The sequence below is a fragment of the Argiope bruennichi genome, chromosome 6 (assembly GCF_947563725.1).
Source record: "Argiope bruennichi chromosome 6, qqArgBrue1.1, whole genome shotgun sequence".
Taxonomy (NCBI): Eukaryota; Metazoa; Arthropoda; class Arachnida; order Araneae; family Araneidae; genus Argiope; species Argiope bruennichi.
In genome coordinates this window covers 53,860,056-53,879,848 of record NC_079156.1, presented here as the reverse complement: position 1 = coordinate 53,879,848, position 19,793 = coordinate 53,860,056, and the positions used below count along the sequence as shown (strand labels likewise).

At 26.5% G+C, this 19,793-nt stretch overlaps 1 protein-coding gene across 1 annotated transcript; it reads left to right on the top strand.

Annotated features, from left to right (window-relative positions):
* Positions 1-211: 211 nt before the first annotated feature.
* LOC129971350 (uncharacterized) lies at positions 212-17,801 on the top strand. The gene is made up of 6 exons (XM_056085028.1): positions 212-325; positions 3,733-8,277; positions 8,359-8,565; positions 13,008-13,231; positions 15,787-15,865; positions 16,489-17,801. The coding sequence occupies exons 2-6, from the start codon at positions 3,736-3,738 to the stop codon at positions 16,678-16,680; spliced, it is 5,244 nt and encodes a 1,747-aa protein (XP_055941003.1). The 5' UTR covers positions 212-325; positions 3,733-3,735; the 3' UTR covers positions 16,681-17,801.
* The last annotated feature ends 1,992 nt before the right edge of the window (positions 17,802-19,793 follow it).

Here is a 19,793-nt window from a genome sequence, read left to right as displayed (position 1 = left end):
TTGATTAATTGAGCTGCTTCCTGCTTCCATTTCAGTTGTAAATGTGCTTTTAATCTTTTTATATAAATTTTAATGGTTATATTTTAAAGATATTTATAGATAATTAAGTAAGTAAGTCAGAACAATAGTATTATTTTTTTAAATGTATCAAATGTATTATAGCAGGTTCTTTTTTCCTTCACATATTAATTTTAAAGCAATTTGTTTCAGTCTTTTTACTCTTCAACTCTACTGGGTCACGTGAGGAACCGAAACTGAAACTTAAAGCGGGAGTAAAGGAATTTCCAGATCTAAATATTTCTTTTATTCGACAGTTGTAGAGTGGGTAAGTTCTCTTTAATTTTATTACAATGTTGTTAGTAGTTAAAGTTTCATGTCAATAATTGAATTAATCTTCTATTGTTCAATGACCAAACACTAAAATTAACGATAACAAGAAATTGATTAAAAAACATGTGTACCTTGATAGCTAAAATATGACAATCATGTGTGTTATTATTTAAGCATCATAAAATGGAAACTGATCGGAAAGTTAAATATTAACAAATTTAATCGTGACCCAATTACGATGATGTGGATGTCTAAATAGCGTAGAAATGATAACCTACTCATAAGAAGTAGGGTTAAAATAATCTGTTAAGTAATTAAAATTTGTTAATATTAGTTAATTTATTGTCGTTCTCATTTCTTCGCAACATTTTCTCTTGTTCATTAGCATAACTTGTTAAAGCTGTCTCAAATAGCAGTTGAGATTACATCATGTTAAAATTGTTTTTGGAACGTATATCATTATGAAGGAGTATGCTGAAATAACAATAGTCGTCATAGATTTAACTCCTTCCCTCACTAAAGTCAATGTGATTGTAAATTATATTATAGCCAACAAGTATGTAACAAATTTTGTGTTTGTTATTTTACAATGCTAATTGCATTTATTTAGTTAAAGGAGAGGCTAGTATAAAATTGGGAGAACTTGCACAGTATGTAAAGCTTCAGAAACTGAATTTTTTTGGAACAAATACGATTTTTTAAATTCCTGTGCAATTTCTATAGTAGAATGTTTGACTCTTTGTGGATGTAATCAAATTAAAGCTCACACATTGCATTAGAAGTGACAAAGTAATGGTACTTCAGGTGATACATAATCATTGTTACATTTTATGAAACAAAGAAGTTTCCATCCCATTAAAGTAAAGAATTGAGCATTCAGTATTCTAATTGAGCATTCATCTAGTTAATTTAAATACTTTAAAAATTGTTCAGTTGAATAAAAAAATAGATGAACAAACAAAGAAGACCTTTAGTCAAGAGTCTCATTTCATGATAATATTTTAAGCATGTTGTATCTTTTATTTGTTTGTTTATACTCAAAATTTGCTCTTAATTATTGATTACTGATAACCTGTCCACACAAAAAAAATGCTTTTAATATCATTTGTAAAGTTTGAATATTTTGTGTGTATATATTATATATATATATATTTAATGTCATTTGCACAACTTGAAAATAAATTCAGTATCTAAAACAAAGAAGAATAATGTAAAATATTTTTAATATTTAATACATTAGAGGAGAAAAAATATAAAAATAAAATTGGTAATTTTGAAAAGCTCCTTTTTTATTTTAAAGTGTGTAAAAATAGTTCTTGTATAATTATATGCTGTATATTTAATTTTTAATTAAAATTTTGTGAAACTGATATATATTATTGGACAAGAAGCAACTATGTGCCAAATTTATCAACTGTAGGTTGGTCTATTCCGCGGAGACTTTCATATGTTTTTCTTTTCTTTCGTTTTCTTTCCTTTATATTGCATGCTACCACTTACACATGGGCAATAAAGATTCTTGTTTCTTTTTTAAAGACATTCAGAAGATGCAAGTTTGATTTAATCTTTCTTTTTCTTAATCGATGAATATTCATCTTTGCTAGTACCATTCAAAATCATCAGATTGCAATTAAAAACCACATCCTCTGAATTTACAGAACTAACAAGAACAGCCTAGACCAGAACAGAATATTCATGTTGAATCTTAACAGTCAAATTTTATATTCCATTCATAAATAGCATTTCTGCTTAGGGTTACATTGTACAGAGTTGCTCAAAAAAGAATGTTCCATTTGATTTCTTTCTTAATTTGGGAAAGAAAAAAAGAATTCAAATGTAATATAGATATTGATCTGCATTTTAAATTTTTGTTGACATGTTACAAATAATTTCCATTCCAGCATTTTCACTTTATGCTTATTTAAATTAACCATCATACTTTTTCAAACAGGCTGACCAAGTAAATTTTGCAAAAGCTTAAATTTCATAATTGCCTAGTTTAGTAATTCACTAATTAAGATTTGCCTAATTTATAAAATGCGATTTAAATTCAAAATAGATTTTTTTTTTTACAAATTGCAGGCTTTCATTTGAAATTATCTATCCATATTAATATAAATCTTCTTATTTTTGAGTTGTGTTGTATTAGTCTGCTGTTTTAAACTGAAATTATGCATTTTAATTTTTTTTTGTATTATTTTATAGCGGTAATCATGATGTATAAATATTTATTTAGCCATGCATAAACTAATTTGAATTATATCTAAATCAATACTCTTATTGCCAATTCTCAAATATAAATAATTTTCCGTAATATTTTGAAGTTATTTATATTGCTATCTTCCATTTTTTTAAATCAAAAATTCACATTCAAATGAATTATTGATTCTAAAGGATGTTAAATTTAGATTTTGTTCAAAATATGTGCTTGTAAAATAAAAGTATCCTGTAATAAAAGTAAAATATTGCATAGTTTATAAAGTATTTATTTCCCTTCTTTTTTTTTTTTTTTGAGATTTCCTTGAAGTATGTTCATTTATCTAGAGTTCTGCTATTATAGTAATAGAGTTACAATATTATTAATTTTTGTATATTTGAACTGAAACTATCAAAAGAAATGTTTGTTAAAATTTCATTTAGAAAATATTTTATTGGAAAAGGATTTTACTTTGATAATTTCCAACGAGCTCAAATTTACTTTTTGATATATTTTGCATTATTATACTATTGTAGATATATATTTGTAACTTTTTACTGCATCATATAATATTTTTAACAGAATGTATATCATCAAGATATTAATTCAGAAATGTGAGTTTGTAAAAAGTGCATTTATCAATTCTTCCTTCAAAGTATATGAGATATCAATGTAGGATATTTATGTCTGTGCTGTTTTAATACACCATAATCGGAAATAACTGGATATGTTTTGTGCTTATTGTTATTAAAAATGGAAGATGACTAAAAAACATTTTCTACAATTATTGAATTAGTTCAAAGGTGATTACTATTTGATGTAGTAGTAATTTTATGTCCCAATTACAAAAAGATTGCCTATTATATGGTGAGATTTCAGTTACAGAATATACACTTAAGACAGTGTTATTTCTTTAAAGCAGTATATTTTTTGAAATTTTACTAACATTCAATTCAAATATTTTAATTTAATGGTTTTTCTTAATTTTTATCTTGGAAGAAATAAAAGTATGCTTGCATAATTTAAATGATTTAATTAATTTTTATTTAACGGAGCTGTTGTATAAGCATCCATTAAATGTGTTTAAAAGTAAGTAATTCCATGTAAAGAAGAACTGATATTGTGCATAATTTTGCAAATATGGCAACAAGTATATTGCAGTTTCTCAAAAATAATTACTTTTTAACTGCTATTTTTGGTTTCAGGTTATGAATAACAAAAAAAATTACTCCTGGAGAAAAAAAAATAGAAATCAAAGTTCAGCAGATCGTTTTGATTCAACCCGTACCGCCATTGATTCAACCCATGAATTGACAAGTAGATTCACTTCCCTAAGAATGGCTGATCCTTCTGAAAGAGAAAAACAGGAATTTCAATATGAAGAAGAAGGAAATATTCACATAAGGTCCTTCTGTGAAGGCCGAGAATCAGAAACTGAAATGGAACAATTTCAGTCACTTCATGACCAAAGAACTTATGCGAACCGGCAGAATCAACAAAGAGGCCGCATGAATCAAAGACGTAACAACAGAGGTTATTCTAGAAGCAGAAGAAGTAATTTTAATAGATCTCAATCAAGATCCTCTGATACTGAAAGTGTTTCATCATGTGATTCACATACCCAGTTTACCCAATCACATATAAATTTCAATTCTTTAAACAAGAATCCAGCATATTCTAATTCTGTTTTAGAAACACCTGAAGTCAATTTCAGTTTTTCAAACAAGAATCCAACATATTCTCATTCTATTTCAGATTCACCTGAGCTCTTTTCACATAAGTTCAATGCTCAAAAAGCCTTGGATGTCCCTGCAGATCCTGTTAATGAAATTTCTTCGGAAGATTTTGGTTCCGCGTTCAATTCTCAGAATATTAAACAAAATAATTTTGATAATTGTCCAAAAAATAACAGTTATTTTGATACAAATAATGATATAACAAATCCAAATGCAAAGAGCTCTAGACATAAGCTAAATGAATATAAAAACTATTTAAAAAATCTAGATCCTGCACATGTAATTATGGAGTGTAGACAACAGGTTGAGGATGATGCTAAAGACTCAATTGTTATGTGTCTAAAAAAAATTAATGAGATATCTTCGCAACATCATAGCTCTATGTTAAAATTACATTTGGAGAACTTGCTACAACAGCAACTTCAATTTGAGGATTACATAGCTAAAGTTAAGGGACAGTTATCTTTATTGTTTTCATCAAATATACAAGATCTACTTGAAAACTGTGAAAAAATTGAGAAAAATGTTAAAAAAGAATGCAATATATTTAAAAGATCTCTTCCAGCATATGCTTATAAAGGAGCTTTATTAAAAAGGATACAGGAAAATAGGGTTACTATTATAAGTTCTGATTCTGCATACTTTCTTAATATTCTCCTGCCAATCTTTGTTAAAAGTGAATTTTCTGATCATTATCTAGTTTGTTCTGAACCTTGTCGGGTATTAGCTGAGAATTTAAGAAAAAATGTCTTTCAACTATTATATGACAAGATTGAAACAGATGAAATTGATGAAATAAAATTTAAAAATGAAATGAATTTTGTAACTGTTGATGAGATGTTAAATTTGTTTGTAGATGATTATACTTTCAAAGAAAAGAAAATTTTTGCCATTTTGAATTTGTCATTGAAAAGATCATTGAATCAAGATATTGTCTTGTCTTATCTAAAAGATATTTTACAAGAAAATGAGCATTTAAGAATTGTTTTAATGACAACATTTATTGACAACGTTTACAAATACGAGAAGTATTTTTCTAATAAAATTAATGTTACAACATTTAAAATGCCTTCCTTGACTCTTCCTGTTAAAACAGTTTGGAAAAATACTGCACTTCAACCAACTGATGATTATGTTAGTGAAATAGCTAGAACAGTACTTGCCATTCATACGTTGAATGATTTTGGAGATGTGATGGCATTTCTGCCTACTAGTGCTGATACAAAATCTGCATCAATTCAAATTAATAATAAATTATGTGATTTGCAATTTGATGATTTGAAATGTGAAGTATTAAATGAAAATAGCCCTCAAAAATCTTGTTTAGAATTATTTAATAAAAGACCTTCTGATAAAAGAACAGTATTTTTAGTCACTGAATGTGGTGAAATGCTTGTTGTTCCTTCTATTCGTTATATTGTGGATTGTGGCTTGCGAAAAGAATACATATTTGATGATGATAAAAAAATAGATGTATTATCTACAACATTCATTTCTTGCAGTAAATCGAAACTTCGTAAAAGTTTGGCTGGATCTTTCAGTACTGGCATTTGTTACCGCTTGTATAGCAAAGAAGATTATCTAGAAATGCCTCATAATGAATATCCAGAAATATTAACTATCAATCCATTTAATAGTATGATAAAAATATTTCAGTATAGACCAGATACTGCTACAACTGTAGAATTTGTGGAGTCCTTGCCTGAGAGTACAAAAGAAAGTGCTTTAGAACTATTGAAGAAATATAATGCTATTAAGGATAATACTCTGACAGATTTGGGGAAAAATATTGTAAAATTGCCTTTTCCTGCAAAGTACTCAAAACTTATCTTATTAGGTATTCATTGGGGTTTAGCTTATGAAGCTGTTATTCTTGTTGCATTTTTTTCAGTAAAAGGTAGAGTCTTTCAGTTTTCTACTGATATCGATCGACAAAGAGAGATAGACGCTGTGAAACTTAGCCTAGTTCAATATGATAGCGATACACTCTCTTATCTCTACATTTATAAAATGTGGTTGGATAGCAAATGTAGTGAAGCTTGGTGTGACAAGCACTACATTAATTACAATACGCTAAAGAACGTGCATGCGAAAGTAAATGAAATATGTCAAATTGTTGGAGAATCTTTAAAGGAAAATATAAATCAAGAATTTGTAAATACTGGAAAGAGTTCTGCAACATCTTTGTTAGAAATGCTTTTTGATTGCTTTTTAGAGAATCTTTGTGTTTTCACTGGTCATTACAGAAGCGGATATCGAGTGTTATCTTCACATTGTATTGCTTTTCTTCACCCTTCTTCCATCATCTGCCAAATGGAAAATTTGCCACAATTTATAATTTTTGATCATATGGTTTGCACAAATCGAGAGTTCCTTATGTCTATAACTTCAATACCTCCCGATTTCATCACAAAAGCTATGGTTGAACAACAAATCGATTTTGACTATTCAGATATGTTTGAAAAATCCTTAGTTCCAAGGGTTATTGAACCTGTTGGAGAACGATTGATTAAACAAGTGCTTTTGGGAAAGAAAGGAAAGAAATTAAAAGCAATTGAAGCTCATATTAAATCATTGTTGTCAACAGATTCACTTGTCATTGAACCAATTGCTGAAAAAGGACAGGTTTTAATATATGCTTTAAAGGATCAGATTGATGAAGCATTTAAGTTGGTGGATGATGTATTAAAAAGACAATTTCAAGATCTTGTTAACCTAGAACAGGTTCATACTTTGGAAATGAAGAGAGGGCAAATTTTAATACCTATTGAAATTAAATGGCTTAGAGGTGGACAAGTAGCTTCAGTTAAAATTGGAAAGAATTCTCAGGGCCTAGTTAATAATGCAAGTGAGACTGATGCTGAAGAAAATCCACCTGATCAGCAGCCCTGTGTTGTTCAGCAATCCATTAATGTAACTTGGATTAGACGTCCTTGCAATGGAAAAGGTTTTGTGACCTTCCGTAATGAAGATTTTATGAAAGCTCGTAAATTGACAATGAAATCTTTTAATATGCTTGATTCTGATATATTTGTCCAAGTTAGCAGAAATGAAAAAAATCAATTATATATTACTGGAATATCAAAGGAAGCCAAACCTTCGGATTTAGAAACATTTTTTTCTAATTTGTTACCTGATGTAAAGCCTGTTAAAATTGAGCTGAAATATTCAGCTCCTTTTGAAACTTCTGAAGCGGAATTGGAAGATATCCAAAATAGCATTGAAGAAATTTGTTATAAATATTCAAAACTTTCCAATTTTGAAGTAGTTGTACCTCTTCCTAAACCAACAGCCACTGTCATGAAAGCATTTATAAATGTGAAAAATGAGGAAGATATTGAATTAGCTATTGAAAATCTATCAAAGTGTCCGATTGGCAATGCGAAATTAGTATGTAAACCCGTATACCGTTCCGTAATTAAATGTAGTTTAAAAATATGTGAAGCTTTAAAACCTCGTTTTCAGAAAACCTTGACAGAACTTCAAAACAAATTGAAGGAAAAGTTTGAGTATGATGAACTTTTTGAATTTGTTGTAAATCAAGCATCTGATGATTTAGCTGTTATCAAAATGTTATCAAATAAACAAGAAATTTTGCTGATGTTACAAAGAGTTATTAATCAGTTATTAGAAGGAGAAGTATTAAATAGGAGTTTTAGTTTCAAGCTGAATAAAATATTCTGCCATGGTGGACACATGTGGCTAGGAAGCCTAGAAAAAACATCCAAGGTTCTTATTATTGAAGATTACAATAATAAAACTCTTAGACTATATGGAACCAAAGAAAATTGTCACAATTGTAAACAAAGAATTCTGCAGTTTTTAGAAGACAGTGAAAATGAAGCAGTAGCAGTGATTCATTTATCAGGAAAAAGAAAGCTTTTGAAAGAAATAATAAAGAAATATGGAGCTAATCTTGAGAAGTTTATTGAGTCTTGCGAGTTACAAACTGCTGTGTTGGACATCAAGTCATGCTCTATATCTTTACATGGAAGTCAAGATAGCATTGAAAAAGTAAAAATTATTATTATTATTTTTATAATCTTCAAAAAAAATTTTTTTTTTTATTCTTATATTTTTAATTAATGCTTTCAGGCTGAGGAATGTTTAAATAAGTTAGCTAGTGGATTGCATGCAAGTGATTCCTCTGAGGTTATTTCCAGTGCAGAAAAGTGTCCATTGTGTCTTTGCCCTGCTTTCAATTTAACATTTCGATTAGAATTATGTGGGCATTTGTATTGCAGTGAATGTATTGAAGGACTAATTGACCAAGCAGAATTTCCTCTTCGTTGCTGTTCAGAGGTTTGTAATTTTCAATGTTTCGGTTTTATAAGAATTACTAGAAATCAAATTTTGCAAATATTTTCAGTTCAGAATACTTCTGAAAAGTGGGAAAAATGAAATTTTATGTTCTGAGGTAAGTCTGTTTTTATATTTACAGTTTATGTATTTCTATTTTCATTAAAAACTTTTATATTTAATCTGAATTTTTTTTGCAAAAGGAAATCCTATTGCATTCAGTGTATAATGAAAGATCGATATATTTTAAACAGTAAGACAAAACAAAGAATCAGCCACCTTGCTCTACCATAATCTATGTCTAAGGGCTGGAAATGGTAGGTGCGGGGATAAAAATTTTCATTTTGCTGTAACTTTCTTAATATTGAAGATGGAAAAATAAATCAAATTAGCCTAATTAAGATGAAAGAACTTTTGTATTTAAAGTTTTTCGATAGCTGCAATTACTTCAAAATTAAGAAATGGAAAAATTATCTTCAACCTTTTAATTTTAGCTGTTTCTAACTTCTGCAAGTTATGTTGGCAGTTCGGAAATAAAAATAAACCTTCTGCTTTTATTTTATTTCCACACTTTGAAACTCTTTAAATGCATGTGAACTAAAGATTAAAAACTTGGATAAAAATAACTAAATAGAAATATAGAAAGAGCAAGATTAAATGACAACCTTATGTAAAAATGATCAGCTTAAAGATTTCTAGAAGTTGCAGATTTTTTAGTTCTTTTGAATTATTGTTTAAAATAAATCTTGTTATTCTGGGGCTATTTCTTAATTTCATTGTCTTTTAGTTTGATAGTCTACCAAGTTACTTAGAGTATACTGTATTATAAATATTGTAATTAAAAAAAGATATCTGTTTCAGCTTGAACCCAAGTATAGTTTCTTTTTTATTAACTGCCTAATAGTGATTAATCTCAAACGGTATCATGTTAATCAATTAACTGTATTTGCCAATGATATGTGGTTAAGCATAAAATTTCCCAATAGCAAACAGTTTTAATATACAAGTGCTGAAGAATATTTTTTTAAAAACTGTTGATAAGTTTCCCTTTATTCCAGTTAATAATGATAATTGAAATATTTAAATTCACTTAAGATCTTAGTCCCAGTATTAATTAAGAAAATCAGACAATTTTGTCATCCATTATAAATGAAAAATTGAACAATAAATTCCTTCTTAATAAATTCTTAAATTTATCATTAAGTGATATTATTTACATTTAATCGAAAGAAGAATAATTTCAAGCGATTTTCTACAAACATATTTAAAATTCGGAGATAAACTTTTAGTTCTTACCAATTGATTTTAGCATTTGCTTAAAAACGTCTAAGCTTTTCAACAAAATAAGCTTTGTAACAAGCCTAGGTTTGTATATTATTTTCATGATATTTGTACTTTGACATTATTTATTTTCCAGTAAATATTGAATTGTGCCAAAGTAATAAAAACATTATTGATGGTTGCTTCAGTATGCAATATTCCATTTTTACTTTATTATATGAAAAGTATAGAAGAAGTATTGTAATAGTCAAAAAAAAACTTTTCAGTTTTACATTTTCATATATGAAGTATAGAAAAAGTATTGGAATCATCAAAAATATTCAAATTTGAGATTTTTACTTATTTTGCTGCTTTAGACCTCCCTGAGTTAAAAAAGAAAAAACATATTTTAGGCATTATGTTTGTTAGGTAGTCTATCTATTAATCTGTGAACACAATAATTCAAAAACACTTTGAGATAGATGGATGAAATTTGGTTACAGTCTTATGACTACATTTGTAGATTTCTATCAAATTTTGAACAAAATCCATTCATAGAATGTCTGTTTGTCCTGTCTGTTTTTGTGCAAATGAACTCAATAACTACAAAAGACAAAGAGTTGTGTAAATAGAATTTGGTACACAAGTTAAGCATCTAAATTATAGATTAGTATCAAATTGTGGGCCAGATCTGTCAAGTAATTTACTGTCTGTTGGTCCGTACTTTCATATGCTTGTAGTAATTTATAAACACAATGACATAAATAATTTAAATTCAGTATATTGTCTTATGACTACTACAACTGTAGTTCAGTGTCAAATTTTAGTGTCCTTAGGTCCTCAAAAACATATTCAAAAGGGAATCATTCTTAAGATAGAACTATTAAAAATGCTAGATTTGTGCCAAAGTTCTGTATTTTGTGACTATTGTTAACCTTGCCATAGCATCATACTCTAGGATTGAAGATCTAGAATTTTATGCGAGTTAGGAGAATTGATTGATAGGTATTGAAAAATGTTCAAGAGAGATCATTCTTGCTGATTTTTGTTTAAGGATTAAAAGGAATTTGACTGGGACTTGTCATGTGACTTGACTGCATTAAAATGGCTAATTTACAAAATGAATAGAGCATATGGGGGAATATTAAAATTAAACAGCTTTAATATCTATCATAATAGTTAATATTTTCCTTAAAAAATATGAGATCAAATTATATATTTGGAATTTAATACTATGCAATCTACACATCTAATTGGGATTCTTATGGAGCTGGTAGGACTGCTTCAAATAATTTTAGTTATCATTAAATCAAATAGTTTTCACTGAACACTAATGACTGACATGTACCTGATGGATTTTGCAGAACATTAATGTGGTGTTTCCAGATAGCATAATGTTAGTTGAAAGTAAGCACAATGAATATTCTTATCAAGTAGTTGATCAGAAATAATCGTTTATATGATGCAAAAATTGTTGAAATTAATACATTAAATAATTTTTTCATCAAGAAACCTGTCTATAATTTCCAAATTGATAATATATAGTGACTTAATGCTTTTAAAATTTCTTGCTAAAAGTGGACTTTGGCATACCAGGAGATCATTACTTTACATTTAAAATAAAAATTGGTGAACTCATTTTGATAGTTGCGATAAAGGGGAGGACTGGTTCTATGGTTTTACCAATTAATTTAAATATATAAATAGTAGTGATATTTTCCAATACTACTTGAAACTTTCTAAAAGTTTCAAAAATATAATTTTTTTTTAATCTGCAAGTATGCTTCTGTATGAAAACTAGATTTTAAAAAGTATCTAAAAATCTATTAAATATTTTTATTTTGCAAATTTTATTTAAATATTTAAATTATTTATTATTTCTATTTTTAAATGTTGAATATTTGACAGTTAAATACTTAGTAACAGTTTCAATTATCTTGATCTAAATTGTTGTGCAAGAAGATTTTTGTGTTTGAATTTTTGATTTTGAACTTTTCTTGCCTAAAAATTGTATGGCTTGAAAATGTTTGTTGTCACACTTTTACAGAAATAATTTTGAAAATGTAAAACTTAAAATTAGATAGATTGTAACAATTTATTTTGTACTTTATCAAAAAGAACAAATAATAAAGAAAAAGTAAAATCACATCTTCATGAAGTAGCACTATCCATGCTTGAAAAATTGAACTAATTTCTTTTAAGAGCCTCTCAAAAAAAAGTTGGTTCTGCACATAAGAAAAGTTAAAATATGTGTTAATAGTCGAATCTGAACTTTTGAGAGATATAGATATTGCAACTGTAATCAAATAAATCTATTTCTTTACCAGAAATGTTGACAAAATACCTGGAGGGGATAAAAGAGAAATAAAGAAAAACTTTCATAAAAGAGAATTATTTATAATTCAAAGAATTTAAACATAATTTATTTGTTCCTTTTTAGGTATTCTGCAAGTTTAAAACAATATTAAAAATTGCAATGTGTAAATGGAATTATTTTTAAAACTTATAAATCAAGTTTATTTATACTTTAATTAAAAGCATAAATAGAAGTACTGTTTAATAAATAGTATTATAGATAAAGTATAAATGGATTACTATTAAATATATTTAATAGTAATATAATTTTAATTAATTGCAGAATTTATTAAAAAATATTTTTTGAAAATATAACTTTATTTTCATTTACACTGAATAATGTTATGGATATTTTTGTTGTTATATGCTTTATTTTTAAACAGACAGAAACAATTTTTCTTCATATGTTCTGTGCATTCTCACATTGAGAAATTTCTTGTTCAATTATTTTTTCTGAGAATCGTGCAATTCCATCATTATTATTTTAAAATTGTTTTAATATAATTATTGGTGATATAATATAAGAATATGTTCAAATGAAATAAATTTAATAAAAATGTTATTTATTTTTGGCTCCTCGGTGGGAATTTTTTATTTATTTATTTTATCATCATAACACTTACTATTATCCAAAAGATAAAGAGGCTACTGTTGTGTTAAGATATGATTCTCTTTCCTGTAATCAAAACTTTTCCACTTGATGGCTACTTTGAAGAAAAAAGCAAAATGTTTGTTTTTCAGAAAACTTTAAAATTTACTAGCCATTCCCAGATAATGAGAGTTAAATTTTTAATTTTAATATTTTAATTAAATTTTTATTATTATTTTAGGATTGCTGCCATGATATCGTTCTTGATGATATTTGTAAAGTACTTGGAGATGATCCAGTTAAAATTAAAGTATTGTTGGAGAAATCTATGAAATATTACCTTGAAAGACATGCTGATGATATTATTCATTGCCCAGCTCCAGATTGTTCCATGTTTTTCTTTAAAAACGAAATAGTTGGTGATAAACATAATTGCCCTTTGTGTCAGAATGACATATGTATTAAGTAAGTTGTTGCTTTTAGATTTTAATTTTTTCTTTTTTTTATCAAAAAGGTGTTTTAACTCTTTCCTTTGCTTGTTAGATAAAATTGTTTTTACATGTATTAAATTACATTTCCACACAAACACACACACTAGTTTTTGTTTTGAGGTTCTATAAACTTATTATGTTTAATAGTGCACAAATCATATTTTACAAGCCTGTTTACTAAATAATAATGTAACATTATTTTTAGTACAACCATCTTTAGTGTTCAGTTTCTTTCACTGTATTTATAGCAACAAGCATTTAGACGGGAAGTTTTTATTTTTTAAGCATGTATAAAGTTGAGATTTCTTAGCTTATAATTCATAGCACCTAAAAGAGTCATGCAGACAAATCTAAGAAATGCAAAAAATTTTATTTTGTCGTAACTATCAGATTAGATTCTCTCATATTTTAAATAAAAATAACTAAAAAAATTGTCTGGACTTTAAAAGTTTCTTTAAAATTTTCTAAATAATTAATTCAATAGAATTTTTGTCACTAATAATTGCTTCATTTGCATTAAGAATTTTCCATTTCAGGTTGTGGCAAAATAAGTAAAAAAAAAAAAAAAAAAAAAGGAAGAAAGAAAAACTTTAAAACTTTGACATACATTGTTTAATTTCTCTTCACAATTTTCTGATTAATTTTAGCTAATGGTTTACCTGTCAAACAGAGCATTTAAAATCTATATGCACATTGAAAAATTACTATGATAATTAAATTTTCTTATTTTTGATGGGAAATGTTATTTGATTACAAATTTTGTTACTTTTTTGTTGTTTTTATTGAATTTTTAAAGTCTTTTTGAATTGTCAGGATTTAGACAAATTAGATTCATGTGTATAATGAGAATTAAAACATTTCATACGCCTTTGCTTTTTTTTTGGAGGGGGCAGTTTTGCTATAATCCCACAGCTTCACAATATTCATAGTTTTGTATTAATTTCTTATTGTGTAAATATCATCTAATTTTACTTTTTCTGTATTTGCAAATTACAAATGAATAATGTTTTTGCTTTATTTACTTCTCAAGCCAAATACTGCTCTTTATTGTTATAGCAACTATTTCAATTTTGGCTTTAAGAGGCTGACAAGCATTTTCTATTTTTCTTGTTTAATTCTGCATAAATTATTTCATATTTAAATACATGTATCATTTTAGGTAATTCAATATGTAAAATATTTTTGAAATTTCCAAGATTTGATTACATATTAAAAAGTATATTGTACAATTTAAAAGCTCGTTTATAAATCTAAATATTATTTTGACTGTATGAATTGGCCAATTAGAAAGTTTACTATACTTTTGGAGATTTTTTTTTTTTTTTGTATGTTTTAAAGATTCAATTGCACATTTCAAATACTAATTTCTTGCTCATCTGAATAATAGAACTATAAAATAATTATCTGTATAGACTTTTAATTTTCACTTACGTATATTAAACAGTTTTTAACTATTCCACATCTTAGAAATAAAGTAATCAGAAGTGACTGCGTCCATATCTGGTAGGAATCTGGAATTTTTTGCTCACTCAGATCAGGTTTTTTCAAATTTATAAATTATAAGCTAATTTTGTTTTAGCAGTTTATGATGTTGAGATTAATTCTGTGAGCAGTATTATGACAGAATATCAAACATTCCTTAATTATGATGTGTAAATTATTAAATATTTTTTATTCTGATTCAACAAAAATATAAATAATGATTTGGGCTAAGAAAATTTTACGCAGATGCCTATTGGTAAAAGTTTTAGGAATAATTTTTATAGAATGCTGAAAGTAGTTACTTTTTTGTATCAATCAATGAATCATTCCCATCCTGCTTGATATTTATCCTTCCCAATATCTGACAATTCTCTAATTACAAATTGTAAACCATCTTAAATTTATAAATTGGTGGTTGACATGCATAATTCATTATCATTGATAAAGTGGAAAATCCATTATCTGTTTCAAAATATCTTGCTGATAAATCTTGATATTCAATTATTAGCAAAGAAATAAAATTGAGAATAGCAATCCTCTGAATTCAACTCCTACCCTCCTTATTAGAAATAGTAAGCAAGCATATTTTAATGTTAATCATAATTTTAAAATTCAAAATCAAAAGAAAATGGTTTTGTAAAATGATATTGTGGAGCATAAGTTAATTTTTTAAAATTTGTTTTATTTATGTAAATATTTGAAAATAATTTTCCAAAATTTGTAAATGAGGTTCCGATTACCCTGGAGTATTTATAATTTCAATGCAACTTAAAAGAGAATTCTAGATCCAGTAACAGCTATTATAACTTCTGTTAATTAGTTTTTGTGTTCTATTTTCTTGTTAATGATTATTTACAGTTTAAAAAATTTCTTTCTCCTTGTAAAGCAAGGGTTTCAGACTTTTACTGTGCAGATTTGAAAAACATTGGTGATAAATATTTTATTTTTGAATAAATGAATGACTTGTAAGGCAAAAAAAAAAAAAAAAGGATTTTGTACATTTTATATCATTTTATTTTGTACTATTTGCAATTTTTTTCTTTTTAGATGCAATGTTGTATATCATCAAGGATTTACGTGCGACATGTACCAGGGTTCTAAGAATGATCCAGATTATTCTTTTAAAGTAATATTTCTATCATTTTGCTAAATTCTGTGATTTTGTTTAACTTTTAATATCACTTAAAAGTATTGATATTTTAGTGTACATGTTCATCATTATATTATTTGTATAAAAAAAAAAAAAAGAGATCATTTTAAACCTGACTGTTATGTATTTTTAACTGTTTTGTTTTCTCTACTTTTTAAGTCAATAGCAAATTTATTCAGTTTGTTGAATCTATTTCAGTTTATATATACCAAAGATATTGTATGCACAAAACTTGTTTCCAACTGTAATAATTTATAAATACTCTAATAAAACTGCAATAAATTAATGCTTGTTTGAAGTATAAGAAAATTAGTTTTTATTAGTTATTTTTCAAAGCATTTGATCCTTTATTATTTTAAAAGCTTTTGCATTTAAAAAGATTTAAATATTTCATTATTGTTAATTTTCAAAATGAAAAATGATGAGATGCATTTTTAATAAATTTTAAAAATAATGATAGAAAATTAGGAGAAAAATTAAAAATATTCTGGAGAATGATTTCACCTAAAGAATGTATCATTAGAAACTGTATGCCAAAATTTAATCAAAATTCTTCTTTTTTTTATTATCTGTTTTTTCATATTGTTAAATTTATATAGGTATGGCAGAAAACTGCTGTTGAATGCAAGAGATGTCCTAAGTGCAACACTGCAATTGAGAAAAATGGAGGCTGTGATCACATGACTTGTCACACATGTAGGTCTCATTTCTGCTGGGTATGTGTTCGAGAATTTCCTGATGCTGCTGCAGTTTATCGACATATACCTTTCTGCGATCGGTATCCTCGATAGAAATAAATTGATTTTTTTTATCAAAATAACATTGTATCATACTAAATTTGGAAACATGTTTACTATAATTAGATTGGTGAATGATTGTTCAAATGAAAACATCACATTTTTCTTATAGTTTTCTATTCTTTGTGTTTTACTTTATTAAAGGAGCAATGGGACAAAACTCTATTTTGGCTTTAGTTGAGAAATCTGTTTAGTATTTTTTTTTTAATATAATGAATCAGATTGTAAGTATTTAATTAAATCTGTGAAAACTATTAATATGAAAACTGGAAAGGATGGATTTTTTTAAATGGATATGATCAATATGCAAATCAATTATTAGAATAAAATTGCTACTGACTTCAGGCTTAGCATGTTCATCAGTTAATTTCAAATAAAAAATCAGTAAACAATTCAAACAAAAATTGCTGCTTTTTATTTTCCTAAAGAAAAGACTTTTCATATACAGCTCATAAGTAAAAATACCCATATTTATGTGCTGTGTTAATGTCTTTTCTTGTATAATAGTAGAAAAGTGGGTTTTTATTCTGAAGCTAAAGCTGTTTATTTTATTTAAATAAGCTGATATAATTAATGATATTTCAGTCTGTTCATGTTGGTCCTTTTGCATTGTCTTTATTAGTTAAGGCAAATGCGATTCATATTTTATTGTAAATATATTTACTATTCCAAGTTGTTGCTGTGCTTATCAATCATGGAATTTTTTTACATATTTACGTTATTAAAAATCAATATCAAAGAATGAGTTTCTTGTTAATTCCCTTGTGAAGTGTTTATTACTTTTATGAACCGAAATTTTCTGTACATATAAATTTTTACAAATGTAAACTTTATTTTTCAAGCATTGTAAAATACTCATTTTTTAAGCTGCAACACTGCTGTTGTATATGTCTTTCAATAATTACCAATCGATAATTCACTTTTGATATTTTTGGCTGTATATTAATGGTCAGTGATGAGATGATTGTTTAAAAAAATACCAATTTCAGGTGATTTTCTAAATAGTTTTTGAAGACTTTATAGTTAAAATACAATATATTTAGTAGATGTAATGAAATCATGTAATAATTCAAATGTGAAAATACTAGAAAATGATTTTGTATTCAAATATGTAATTTTTATATGAATAAAAAAATGCTTGCATAAAAGAACTCTATTTTTATATAACTTTATACAATTATGTTGCAATATAAAAAAAAACATTTAATTGAATCTGAATCTTACCAATTTACCTTGTAAATAACAAAATAATGACTAGTCTAATTGTTTCCAGTTATATTTAAAATATAAATCGTATTGAACTTTTAGTAAAAGTTTAGTAAATTAATGGCTACTTATTTTACAGAAAATTAAATATCACTTGATGCGAGTTATTTGATAAAGAGAATTTCTGAAATTTTTTTTTAATTCTTTAATTAATAATTGAATAATATTGTTATGATTTTTTCCAGGGTGCGTAGCATCATGAAAAGAGTCTAATAAGTGCTTAAATTTGAAAACTATTTTTAAACACCTTAAAAGGACTTAATTTTGGAAAAAAAAAAAAAAAAAAAGGAGGAGTTTTTAAAAAGTGCTTAATTTTCTTAAGAAGTGCGAAGACAGCATTTTATTTGTTTGGTTTCCGTATACATTGAATACGATAATTTGAAAGCATAATTGTAAAGGCTTTATCAGATGTATCAAGAAAGGAAACAAAGAAAAAGGAAGAATTTGAACAAGGAATCCAGTTTGAAGTAGAGCCAGGAGTGCCAACTTATATTACAATAATGCTCATGACATTTTTTTTTTCTACTCCCTCTTTCTTTAACAATGTGCATTGCTATTTGTTGAAATACTGGAATAGTTATCAGGCAGGGGAAGTACAAAATAAGTACTGTGCCATTTTTGTTGTGGCTCGAAAAACATTCATTTTTTTTAATACCTTAAACACTGAAAAAAAAAACTTGAATGTTTGAAATATTGAAGAATTTATTTGTTATGCCTAGTTAATGCATGTTTAAACTTTTATGTGTTGCTAAAGAAGAATAAGCAGATTGTTCTGATCAACGGAAAATAAAAATACAGCAGGAGGAATTTGGTGTGCCAAAGAGATGTATTGAACATGGTAGAAGCTGTTGTAAAAACACTTGCAATGAAGTCTTTTTTGTATGTTACCCATTTGATCATCATTTTCTTTAATATGTTGTTTTGGTGCAATCCCTCGAGTGACTTATTAGATTGATTTTAAAGTTCTATGCTGAAATGTAATTAATTGTGATGTGTAATTATGTTAACCATTCACATAAAATCTAGTATGATGAGATTTTAACTTGAATCCACAACTTTGCAAAGATTGTGATTTCTTTCAAGTTATATTTTTTAAATCACCCCATCCATTTGAAAATTATTATTTGTTGAGCCAATCTTGCCAAATTTTAGCTTTTACTAAGAGGAAAAAACTGCTTGTTCTGTTACTTAAAACTTTTAATGAAATAAAAAAAAGTTTTGAGAAACTTTTATTCTTTAGGGTTTAGAATAGATACTATAATTTTATAACAATTTTTCCTTTTTTTTTATAACTTTTATAGAATTTTCCCTCCCCAAAGAAATCTCCTTTTACATATAAAGTTTTAATTTGATTGAGAGAGAAATGTGCAACATAAACCATTAGGAACATAAAATTTGGAAAGTTACTTAGGTATTACAGTTAACTAAGAACGGATATTTCAAAATTTTTGAAGTTTAATTGAAAAAATAAAAATGGAATTTTTACACTTTGTCACCGTAACATCATGGCATCATATCACAAAAAGTATTTTAAAAATTAAAGAAAAAACTTGTCTGTTATACCAGTTTTTTTTTTTTTTTTTTTTTTTGAATGAATGAATGCATTTTTTTTCTCTTCAGTTTTAGTGATTTTTGAACAATTAGTTTTGGACATAATTTATAATAATGAAATTCAAAATAATATTGCGTCTTTGATTTATTGAGTCACGCTATTTTACCGCTGTTAAAATCATAATAAAAGAAGAAAAAAATGGTTTCTTTGCTTTAATTTAAACTTAAATAAAAGTTTCAAGCAATTCACCGAATAATTGTATTGAGTTTTATTTATTTATTTATTTTTT